The 12,823-nt window shown below is 43.5% G+C and overlaps 1 protein-coding gene across 3 annotated transcripts in view; it reads left to right on the top strand.

Moving 5' to 3' along the window:
• The window catches only part of TOX (thymocyte selection associated high mobility group box), a 270,368-nt gene extending 258,444 nt beyond the window's left edge, over positions 1 to 11,924 (top strand). For all 3 annotated transcript variants that reach the window (XM_006204683.3, XM_072951923.1, XM_072951924.1), the window contains 3 exons: positions 3,679 to 4,068; positions 10,082 to 10,233; positions 10,571 to 11,924. In XM_006204683.3, the coding sequence (XP_006204745.1) occupies positions 3,679 to 4,068; positions 10,082 to 10,233; positions 10,571 to 10,607 (579 nt within the window). In that variant the 3' untranslated portion in view covers positions 10,608 to 11,924. The remainder of the gene's footprint in view (positions 1 to 3,678; positions 4,069 to 10,081; positions 10,234 to 10,570) is intronic.
• Positions 11,925 to 12,823: the final 899 nt, after the last annotated feature.

The raw sequence follows: 12,823 nt of genomic DNA on the forward strand, positions 1-12,823 counted from the left end.
ACAATTGAGTAGGTGCATAAATTCTGTTTAATTTCCAGTGCATCAAGTATTGGTCAGTGCTGGAAACAAGAATCAAATTAGATGGACTATTAATCTGATGTGGTCCGGCAACTCCTATATTGTTGCTTCCACTGAGTTTTATGTCTTGTGTTTATACTTTGCTATTTTAAATAACAATTGCTTTGGCAATCTTTCATTTTTACAGCACTTATCCCAGAATGGGAGCACTTATACACTATGCAGTATTATCTCCATTATACAAAGTAAATGGGATTGAAACTATCTCAGACAATCGACAACTTGGTTAGTAAGAAATATCTTAATGTTTATAGAGTTGTATCCTTTGTGAAAGACTACTGAAAAGACCCAGAATGTCTCTATCGCTCCACCTCCCAACACACACACACACACACACACAAATACACATACACAAACACACACACACACACACACCATTTGCTTATAGAAAACATCTTTTAGAATCAGTGGTCCAAAAGAAAACAGGAAATAGAACTTATTCATAAACCAATAGCAAGTTACACGTTCATCCCATGAAAATACCACATTTGAGGGCTGATTTTCAGTTGTGGATACACTAAGATCACGTTTGTCAGGTGACCGCCACAACACACACACCACTAAATAAAAGTAGTTAATGTGTTTGAAATTAGAAACAAATTTAAATTATTTAGTCTATATGAGAAAATAGTTCTAATTTCTGAACGGAATGTGTAGAGATCTTCCATGTACACTATCATTATTGGCAAGATAATACGCTTGATTTCATACTTTAATTGGAAGAAAATGACACTGAGAGTACATTAAACTTGTGATTTCTTCGTATTCCCATTCAGTCAGATTATGAATTCATGTGACTTTGCTATGGAAAATGAACTTGTTTTACCGATCTTCCAAAACAATCAAATAGCTCTGTAATTAATAGGTGGTCTATTGTATTAGACTGATTAAGAATTAATCAGAAGTGAAGCCAGAAGTAGGTTTTTTTCCCGTCTAAATGAGTGGATCTTTACGTAAAGATACAAATTCTCAAAATACAGGTGAAACACAATAAAGCTTCCCTGCTGCCTACCATCCACCCAAGATCCAGTGGGGAACCAAGCACACAGTACCATACCAAAGGAAAAATTAAGGGTTATAATTTATTGTGGTTTTTTTTTTCTGGAAAGGTGTGGTTCATGATAAGAGCAGAGAAGAGAGTGGAGATCAATCTGATATTCTGTAGGTTTTCAAAGATTTCAGATCTTTCCTCATCCCTTAGGAAGAGGAATGGCATGTCTTAGCAGGAACCACAGCAAGGGCAACACTGACTGCCTGCAGTATTGTTCAAGAACAGTCATTCAGTCATTCAACAAACATGTTAGTCTTTGTGCTCCTGCACTGTGCCAGGAGCATGGGACACCGAGATTCTAGTCCCAACCTTAAAAAAAATATCTTTTCTGATGACCCAGGAATCATGGTGAAGAGACGATGCACTAGCAGGTGCATCTTGTAGCTATCTGGTCACTGTGTAGTCGTTCTTTTGCTGTATGAAGTTGATGCAGAATGTGACTAACTATGAAATTAGCCCTTCTGCAATAGTCAGAAAAGAAGGAATGCAAACCCAATGAAAATGCTTTCCCACATGACTTACAGATTCACAACAAGCACATAATCTTCTTGGCATATATGGAGTGATTTTTGAGGCATATCACTGCAGTACATGTTATTCTGCTGTAGAACTAGTCACTGTTTACACAGCCTGAGTTAACCTGTTTGACCTTTTCCTTGAATTGTTCACCGCTCTGCACATCAACAATAAGAATTTTTAAGTGGAAGCAAAAAAAAAGAAAATCGACTTCAGATTTTTTCTTTTTGTTTAATCAAAAGCACTACATTTAATAAAGCTTCTTAAGTCGAAAGCCTCCCCTTGAAAATTTTTGTAAACAATTTTGGACATTTTTCATGTCAGTGCAAAAGACAGGGAGTCTGAATGTCCATTTCTATTTCAGAAAGCTGCATCAATACTGACTCAGTTTGCAATTAACACACACTACTGTATATAAAATAGATAAACAACAAGGACCTACTGTAGAGTGCAGGGAACTATATTCAATTTCTTGTAATAAGCTATAAAGGAAAAAAATCTGAAAGTACGTATAAATATATAGGTATATATATATATAAAACTGAATCACTTTGCTGTACACCTGAAACTAACACTATAAATCAACTACACTTCAATTGAAAAAATTAAATTTAAAAAAATACTGACTCAGAGAAAAAGGAGAGGATTCTTTGGGGTACACCTTACTATCTGTTCTACATGGAGGAGTCAGTCTCGCAGGACCCCAGGTCTCCATGGTTTGGCAGATTCTTCCAGATGTCGGTCATGTCCTTTCTATGGAGACAGCAGAGGAGGCTACGAGCCCGTCCACCACAGCCTGGCCACCTCCGGTCAGCACACAGAGGCTGCACTGTTCTTGCTGTGGCTCTCACTTAATTGTCCTCCACTGTGGGAGGAAATGAATTGCGTGGCCAGCAGTGCTGCAGGCTGGCTGGTGAGATGAAGTTCTGCGTGGAGTTTCATGTCATCGTGGTGATGAACCAGAGTCCCTAAGTACCCGTCTGTCCGCAGTTCCGCACGGAGACGGAGCAGGGGGAGTTCGGGCAGGCCCTGCAGTGCTGAGTAACCAGAAACTCATGTTGGCTTATCAACGGAAGAAGCACAACTTCGAGGTCACAGAATCAGGGCAGGGGTCCCTCCTCAAGACCTCGTTTTGACAAAGCGACCTTTCTCCTCCAGAAGGACATGTTAGCATTTTCCTCCCCAGCTGCTCTCCCCCTTCACCATTTGTTCATCAGCCCCTTCCTCTCAGCAGAAGTGGAGGGAGGTTCATGCCCAAGAAGAAATGCCTCCGGGCCAATTCCTGCTGCTTCTCAGCTCCCACTGACAGGCGTCGTTTTTAAGTCAATTACACGATTATTAGGAAAGGCCGTGTGCAGGTGTGAAAAAAGTTAGGGCAAAATTACATTAATTTATGATGGAGTCTCAGATTTCTAAGAGAGCTTATTTTTATCCAGTTCATTACTGAGAACAATTCATCACCAACTTCTTTTAAAAAAATCAAGCTGAGTTCTATGGTTACTTTGAAGGTATATTAACATGGTCTTATATGACTTCAGAGAGCTACTTTAGAACTCTTTTCTTTCTCATCTAGTTCCATCAACCAGCTTTGTTTTCTTTGTGCAAATAGCTAGGCCAAGCCTCTTTGAAAACATAAAGGGTAAAAATTTAAAACTAAACATACAATTAATCGAAGAACTCCAGGATGGAATTCCCTTCCAAGTGAGCCGCTCCGGCAGCCCCTGCTAGGTGGTACTGATGGCATCCACCCCACCTCTTACCTGTTTCTCTTTCTTGGGATGATGACAAAAGTCACCAAGTTAGAGCTTAGCATTTAAGCAAAGGGGGAAAAACTGTCGCCAAACATTGTTCTAGATTTCACCGAAGAGAATGCGCTCCGTCAGGTGCGCGTGGTCACGCGGCAAACAACGGCGGAGGAGCTGCTGAGGGTCGGGGAGGGCTGGTCCCGTGCAAGCCCGGGAGCGGCTCGCAGAGCCTCCCGGAGCGGAAGGCGCCGCGCGTGCGTCTCTGACCCCCGTCTGTTTCCCCCGCAGAGCTACAGCGAGCCCGTGGACGTGAAGGCGTCGCAGCCGCCGCCGCTGGTCAACTCCAAGCCCCCGGCCGTGTTCCCGGGGCCCAGCCAGGCCCACTCAGCTCTGTACCTAAGCTCCCACTACCACCAGCAGCCCGGAATGAGCCCTCACCTCACCGCCATGCACCCCAGCCTCCCCAGGAGCATAGCCCCCAAGGCCAGTAACCAAATGCCAGTGACTGTGTCTATAGCGAACATGGCCGTGTCCCCCCCTCCCCCGCTGCAGATCAGCCCGCCTCTGCACCAGCATCTCAACCTGCAGCCGCACCAGCCGCTCAGCATGCAGCAGCCCCTCGGGAACCAGCTCCCCATGCAGGTCCAGCCCGCCTTACACTCCCCGACCCTGCAGCAGGTACGTGCCAGGCGCCGGGGGTCTGCTCCCCGCTGGGCTGGGCTGCTGTCTCCTGTCCTTGGGTTCAAGTGGAGAGAGACCGGAAGGCATCGGCTTCCGGAGAGACTGCTCGGCAGGTGACGAGCAGGGCAGCTCGCACCACCGGCCCTCCGCCTTCCGTCCTCCCCGGTTCCTTTACCAGGGTTCCCGCCTGCTTCGTCGTCCTCATCACCCTTCTTGCTGCTTCTTGAGTAAAGTTCCCTTGTTATTTGAGATGGCACTGATGCTAAAGACCTCTTCGGGGTTGAGAAGGCTATTTGAGGTATCTGTATATTGGAAATGAGGAAGTCTTGACTGATATGCCTGGTGAGTCCAATGTATTCTGCAGAATGAAAGCCCGCCCGTGGTTTATGGTCAGAAATACCGAATTTGGTACAACCTTTAGAGTCCTAAAGAAATGAAAATGATAACCAGAGTTTTATTTAAAAATGGGTATCTGGCTTCTACAGAGATGAGAAAACACAGGAGGTTTGGGAGCCTCCCTGTCCACTCCCCCACGTATGGAAATCATTTGTGTGCAGTCTTAGCTTAAGTTTTATTTGAAATCAAGTTTTCCTTTTGGATTTTGATGTTATTTTTAAAATTGGAGACTAAGGAGCAAATGATGTAAACTGAACATAAAGCATCAAAAAATCCTAAAAACTTGTTGTAAAAAAATAGATCAAGGTAAAAACTACGAATCACATCAAATTAATCTATCACTTTTATAATCCAATTACTCTGTTGTTCCCAGAGCTATAATTAAATATGCAAACATAGCCTTAGAGGAGGGACACCTGGCCCTCTGGAATTTGAGCCTGTGATTGGACTAGGGAGGGGTGGAGGGGAGGCAGAAATAGGAATCAAATATACATAACCCCAAGTTCATTTTTATTATTATAGTTACAGACAGGATTTCCAGGAGGTGACAGTAACAAACCTTAATACGTTACCTCACCTCATCTTTAATTTCGGAGCTTCACAGTGCAGGCCCTGGCAGCGTCTTCATTTCACAGGTGGGGAAGCGCAGGCTCAGCAGAGCTGAGTTATGTGTCCCTAAGGCCAGAGCTAGAACTCAAAGCCATCTCTCTTCAGAAATCAGAGCCTGGATTCTTCAACGCTAGACCCGCTGCCTCTGACTCAGTCATTTTTGTAGGCTCTCAGCAGTTTCCCACTAGAGGCCCTGTTGTCTCCTAAGAATTGGGAGGGTCTTTAAATCCTAGTTAGTTCTGAGGTTAAATGGCTGTGGAGAGCAGAGGACTTGTGTCTTGACCGGAGTCTTCACTGGTCCCCAAGCCAAGGGTATCGATCAAGCTCAGACGACTTCCTTCCCCGGATCCAACAACCTAGCTGTCGACCCACAAGGGAAGGAGACGGGGGAGACGCCAGCCTCCACCATCCTGCCTCATCTTCAGCGGCGTTAGTGACCAACAAGTGATATTCACAGAGTCCGATTTCCACGCTTTCCATCAGGCATAACGCATAGTAAGAGGCACACTCTTGGATGCCCTTGTGTTTTGATGAAGCAGTAGTGTTTGAGTAAGGAGTTGGTAGTCTGAGTCGTGTGGGTTGACCCCCCGCTAAGGGTGCTGCCCGGCCGAGGGCCCGTGTTTGCTCACAGGGCTGTAGTTGAGGGGCTGTTTCTTCCTGGAGAGAAGCAGACAGGAGGCACAGTCAGTCCCCTCCCCAGGCTGAGGGCCAGAGCTCTGTGCAGGGAGGGCACCTTTTTGCTAACGTGTCCACGCAGACCGTTCCTTTTTCTGTTTGTCCTCACACCTTAGATGGGCTGCCTGTGAATTCAAACATTGCAGGATGACATAGGGCCACGTGGGGAAACCTGAGAGATGTGTCTTTCCATATAGAATTCTTAACTGAATAGGAAAAAATAGAACAGATCATACCGGACAAGCTATCCATCGATCTTTAAGTCCGTTCCGTTAGTGCGTCGCAGGAAGTGTTCTCGCTGAGGTGACAGGGCCTGGTTTCAGTTCGCATTAATAGTGACATGTCACAAAATGACACGACCCCAAAACAGGGAGTAAATGCCGCCGCAGAGACTGCGATGACTGAGATCCCTTTGAACGATGCCTTGATCCCGGTAGGCGGTCAACAAAATAATGGTTGAAGGGACAAATGAACAAATGAGTGAATAAAAAATAGTAGTAGAAGTTGAAATATTAGAAGAAATTACAGGCTAGTTTGTGGAGTCTCAAATCCTTGGAAGTTTTACAATTTTTTATTTATTCAAAAAAAATTCATTGAACCTGAATGTGTGCCTGGCATTGTCCTGGCTCTGGAAAGCGAGTTCTGCCCCGAGGAGCTCACATCGGCCAGGGGGGGGGGGGGGCAGCAGGGGAGGGGGCAGGTGGAAATAAGATAAACAGGTGCATTACTAGAATTCTACAGAAGTAAGAAACCAGGGGAGGAGCTGCAGGGCATGTGGAGGAACAGCCCCGGGACGGGCTGGGAGGGATAAAGGAGCCCCCTCTCAAGGCAGGAGGACAAGAAGAAGAGACCCTTTAAGAATCAGAAGGCGGGAGGGTGTGGGGGGAACCACAGAGCACAGAGTCAGTCACCCCTGCTGCCCTCAGTGCGTCACGGTCGCCGCCGTCTGCGGGGTCGGTGTCCACGTCCCCAAAGCAGCGCTTTAGCCCGTGGTTGTAGTTCCCAGGGCCGGAGTGAGACCTGTCTGATCCACCATCTTCATCCTGAAGGTGTTTGCTTCCTAAGTACGGGGGCCATGGTCCCATTTTCAAACACCAAAAAAGAAAAAGAAAAAAAAAGAGAAAGAAATTTCGTGAGTACTGTATTTTTTAAATAATGTCTCATATTTCAACATTACTATAGCTGTTTTATTATCCTTTTGAAAAACGAATGTATCCTACAGAAATGATGTTAGCGCCCGCCAGGAATGATTTTTTTTTTCCTAGAGTAATATTTTATACGCCAAACCCATGGACCTGTTTTTGGGGGTCTAATTTTCTTCCTTTTTTTTTCTGTACGCTATACTGTCAAATGAGGTCAAGAGGAAAAAAAAATCATTAATATCTGTCAACTTCCTTTATAACCTTAAGAAAAAAAGATCTTTGTATGATATCACACAGACAGATTTTCAATTTCCTTGTGTAATAAACAGCTGCTTTAGGATTTGGGTGTAATTTAAAGGTTTAAAAAAAATCACATTGAGATTGATGAATAAATCAGTTGTGAAGACAAAAACATTGATGCCTGTTGAAAATGCCTCTCCAGACAGGCAGGAAATGAAATTAGTTCCCAGTAAAGTGTGGATATGAGGGTCACTGTTTGGTTGTGCTGGGGGCTTTTTTAGGACTTGCTGCGGTGGCGCAACTGAACGGCGAGGGCTACAGAAATCTAATTAAAGAGCAAATGTCCCTTCTGACATCAAATTAATCTTTATCGTGTTTCCTATTTTTATTTCAATCTGGCACCAGAAAATGAAATTTAAAATTCCAGGCATGCTACAAAACAGTTGGTGATTTTTCTCTTGAGCATTAAAATGCAAACTGCTCGGTCTTGTTTAATTAGACCGCTAAGCAAACAGTTTTCAAAAGTGTATATCAGCATTGTTTATTCGTATTTACATCAATAATCAAAATGGCTTTAGTTCTAGGTTTGACTTCAGCGTCTCTTAATACAGTCTTCAGAAGAATGCTTCATTTTCTGAGCTGAAAGCAAGCGAGATCGTGTTACTTCAGGCTTTGCTTGTGTTTTTCTTGGTCTTTGGTTGTTTTAATATGAGTGATCTTAAATGCAGGCATTGAAGTTAGCTGACTTTTAAATTTCTGACCTTTGTAGATAACACATAATTTTGGTATTTTTAAACTGAAGTGACCCATTGAATCTTAAAGTCCACTTAAAAATTAATGTTCTCCTGATAATTCGCCCCCCAAGCTTGAGAAGGCTTGTTCATCGGATGGAAGAAAAAGCAGTGGTGGCTTCTGTTGTGTGATTGCTGGGGTTGGGTAGGAGCAGGTTGGTTTGTTTTTATTTATTTTTAGTTTCTCACGTGTTTCCATACCTTTAGCTAAAGGGAGGTGCTTTCAGCTATTCTGTTTTCAAGTCTTGCTTACTGTTAGGTTACCTTTTGTCAATTGTGCAGAAATCCAACGTGGAGAACTTTACATTAAAAAGATTGGAGAGCCTTGGCATTTACACGTTGACGCTCCCCGTGCCCTTCCAAGGGTAGCATCAAAGAGTTAGTGTTAAAATTTATTTATTGGAAAACGTGACTTATTGAGCCACTGCTGAGTGCTGGGCCCGGAGGCTCTCCAGTCGCTGGTTGCTGGGCGGCCCTGACAACAGGGCTGGTACACAAGTGGACCTGAGGCTCCTCTCTCTGAGGCCTTGGTCCTGCCGTTTCCCAGCATCACGTGAGACACTCGGGAGAGAAGTCGAGAAAGCTGGCTGGTAAGCCCCAGAAAGACATTATGGGACCAAAATGAAACAGATGCAGTTCACCGCAGCCAGGGCAGCCCCTCGCACGACAGAGACGCAGGGCGGTAAAGGCCCGGAGAACCAAACTCCCCGGTGCAACCTCTCACTTTTCGCCCTCCTGTTGTGGGAAATGTTTGTGGCTTGAGCTGCAGGTGGTGTCTGCATAAACAAGCTTACCTCACACAAACCAGCTGTTAATTAAGGAGACATGCTTGTGCCCTCCAGCCTCCGCGAGGTCAGATAACCAAGCTGGCTGAATACCCCACTTCCCATCCTTCACCATCTTGTCTTTCATGCATACACAGCTTTGGTGGGAGTTTGGGTGGACACTGGCTTGAAGTAGTTATCATTTGAATAGAAAATAAATTAATATCTTAAAGCCAGGACTGAGAATTGAGGACATTTGATAATAGATGTCTTTGAGTCTTTACCCAAGTTACCCTCAAACATGGATAAAAGTCGAAGGAAATATCCTGAGTGAAAAATCAGCCCTCTGATCATTCTGCTGAATTTTTTTTCAGAGATGTAAATTCCCAACAGTATTATGCCTTCAAAAGAACCTGCAAGTAAATAGAGGACGATTCATTTTTAAATCTCTTGATTTTTTTTCAGTGGTTAAAAACCATGTGAGAATCTCCTACAGAAAGAGACAGCCACAAGATTAATTAAGCTGCTTTTTTGGTCATTTCCAGCAAAGCTTGCTTATGCCATTCTTGAATTCACCAGATAAGCTAAAAATAAATCTCAGTGTATAATGCTTTTTGTTTACCAGATACAGCTATATACTTCAGAGATTCTGTCCTTGAATTTTTAATAACTCAGCAAGGATTAAAAGTCAACACTCCACCATACCAGTGTATTAAAAGACTCTTCCTGAAGTCTGATTATTATTTGCCAGTTAATAGACTTTTCAATTAAAAAATATTTGCTCAGTCTTATGCTCTTGCTTCTGTCTCCTCCAGCGGTTGTTTTGAATTTCTTTCCCTATCCTAGTCCAACAACTGTTAAAAAGCTTTGGTTGAAATTTTTTAGCTGAGAAAGAAGTACAAATAAAAGAAGAAGCAGATGGTCCCTTTGTGATTGAATGAAGAAAAAGGGTTTTGAGAACAATATGTGAATAGGTGTAGTCTAATAAAACACTCAGCCACCTGCTGCCTGAATCCTTCAAAGAAGATTCTGTTGCATATTCTGGGGATTAACTATTAATGTATCCTTAGGCTTGACAGAAAACATAAACTTCGAGGTGTTTAGAGCCTTTTCCCTTTGTTTTGATTGAGTTGGCTTTTCTCAATTTTAAATTGTTTCTCGATTCAATTGATCTGCTCCAGAATAGAATTCAGGGTTTTCTAACACATGTTTAAATGAGGGGAAGGTAAGAAGAATGGGGTTGTGGGCGCTTCTTTTCCATCTTTAAGTTTTCTGGGTCCTTGGGACACGCCTGCCCTTGCAGGGAGGCGAGCAAGAAGGCAGCGGTGTTTGCAAACAGTGGGTAACTAGTAGGTGCTTTTCTTCTTATTTGTGGCCTTGCTTTCCCTTTCAGGGATTTAATCTGCAACCCGACTATCAGACTATAATCAACCCTACATCTACAGCTGCGCAAGTGGTCACCCAGGCCATGGAGTACGTGCGCTCCGGGTGCAGAAATCCGCCCGCCCAGCCGGTGGACTGGAATAGCGACTACTGCAGCAGTGGGTAAGCGGCCGGCCGTCGCCACCTGCTGGCGGGCCGCTCTCATAGCATGCGTGTGGTGCCCCGCTCCCGAGGCGACGCAAGGGGCCGGCGTCCGTCCCTTCCTGCTTCCCTAAAGATAATCTGGAATGGTTCCGTGCTGGGGGAAGCAGGCGTTGTCCAGCAGCCTTGCAGCCGTCCCAAGAATAGGCGCGCTTAGATCCAGTCCGCTTTGGCTGCGCCCCGCCCCGGCCCGGCGCCCGGCCCCGGCCCGCGGACGAGAGCCAGTGCGCACAGCCCCCGGGCCCGCGCGGCGCGGGCCGTCGGTTAACGCGACGTCGTTTGTTTTCTCTTCACACAGAGGCGTGCAGAGGGACAAAGCACTGTACCTCACCTGAGAATCTGAACACCTCCTCTTTCCACTGAGGCATTCAGGGAAGTCTTTCCGCCGCGGGTTGCTTTGCGCCGCCAGGCAGCCCTCCGTTTGATTAGAAAATACAAGTTGCTGAGCACTTAGGACCGTTTGAGCTCGTGGGTCCCCCACTCTGGAAGAAATAGTCATGCTTCTTTATTATTTTTTTAAGCCTTTCTGGACGCTGTTTCCCCTCGCCCTGAAGGAGGCGTGGGCCGCCCCGGTTTTGTGTTGGGTTTGCTGTGAAGTGCTGCCATAGTCCTGCCTTAGCGACTGTAGACGTCCCGGGTGAAGCCCGGCTTTCCCAGTGGTTTTCATAATGGGTGTTTATATGAAACTACTAAAGACTTTTTAAATGGCTTGATGTAGCAGTCATAGCAGGTTTGTAAATGGCATCTATGTCACTCTCCTAGAGTATAAAATGTGAATGTTTTTGTAGCTAAATTGTAATTTCAAACTGGCTCATTCCAGTTTATTGATTTCACAATAGGGGTTAAATTGGCAAACATTCATATTTTTACTTCGTTTTTAAAACAACTGACTAATAGTTCTATATTTTCAAAATATTTGGAAAAAAACCATATTCCCAAATGATTTTAATTTCAAAAAAAATTGGCTTTGTCTCATTGATCAGACAAAAAGAGACCATATGAAGGGAAATGCAAACACATTTATTTTATACTGCAAAAAAATTGCTTTTTTGTATCACTTTTTGTGTAATGGTTAGTAAATGTCATTTAAGTCCTTTTATGTATAAAGCTGCCAAATGCTTACCTGGTATTTTATTAGATGCAGAAACAGATTGGAAACAGCTAAATTATAACCTTTATGGCACTGTATTATTGTTTCTTCATACTGTGTCTGTATTTAATCTTTTTTTATGGAAACCGTTGCGCCTATTTATGAAATAATAAATATAGGTGTTTGTAAGTAAATTTGTTAGTATTTGAAAGAGGTTTCTTTGATGGTTTAACTTTTGCTGGCAAAAAAAAATTCACGCTTGGTGTGAATCCTTTATTATTTAGTTTTTACAGTGAATAAAGCCAAACCTACTTTTCATTTTAGCAGCAAATCAAAGTAACCAACTCTCATTTCTCCATTTCTTTGGTTGACGCAGGTGAAAAACTATGATATTTAAGAACTTTCCTTCTTCATACAATAGAACAGAGAATTGCCCTAAAAGTCACACAGGCTCCAAGACTATAAACAGATGGTTCTCTATCTGGGGAAAAAAAATAAAGGGTGGCTTCTTGGTTCTCAGCTGGTTTTAGTCAATTCTGTAAACTCCCCTCCCTCCACCCCCCAAAAAATGTTGGAAGTTGAATCAATCAGAATTCCTCAATCTGCATGCTTTTCACAAAATCCAAAAAGCATTTAGGAATTAAACCAGGGACAGGAGGAAGGAAAGGGAATGTGTACTGTCAAGACTTTATCTAAAAATCAAAGGTGAGTAACCAGACAGTAAAGAAGAAAGGGGGTCGCAGCCCCAGACCAAAAGCTGTTGATAGAAGTTGAGGTTCTTGCTGTCATTTGGGTCTCTCCAAGCTGCTCTCTTTCCAGAATTCTTGGGTCTTCTGGGGAATTGGTCCTAGAGATTTGCTAAAGAACCAAAAGCGTTGAGAATCTGGCTGAAGGTTGGCATAGCTTTTTCATCAAAAAGAGCAAATTACTCCCTTCCAAGGGATTCTATCAAGAAAGCTCGTCTGGTTGGAGATCAGAATGGCTGATGTGTCTTCCGTGGCATGTGTGAAACTAACTTAGCCATTTAACTAAATATGAATATTTGCATCGTGTAATCCAGTCAGAATTAAAAAGACAAAAGGTTTGCTTGCTTTGGAATGATTTTAGGCATTGTACAACCTTGAATCAGTTGAGCATGTAATAACTAATAAATAATGCAGATCCAATGTGATTATTCAAATGACTGTAGCTGAGAGCTCTAATTTTCCTGTCTTGAAACTGTATAAGAACTCATGTGATTAAGTTCACAGTTTATTGTTTGTCTGTTTAGTATTTTAGAAATATACGAGCACTACTAATTACCTAATGTCTTTTATTTATTATATGATGAGAAAGTAAAATTTTCACTTGTGTTAAGGCTAAACTGAGAAGTAATTACCAGGATGCAAGCAACCAGCTTGGACTTTGACAGGTGGGCTGTGCAGGAGAGAACAATGTTGTTTACAGTTTTCTAGAGCAGGT

This window comes from Vicugna pacos, chromosome 29, assembly GCF_048564905.1.
Source record: "Vicugna pacos chromosome 29, VicPac4, whole genome shotgun sequence".
Lineage (NCBI taxonomy): Eukaryota > Metazoa > Chordata > Mammalia > Artiodactyla > Camelidae > Vicugna > Vicugna pacos.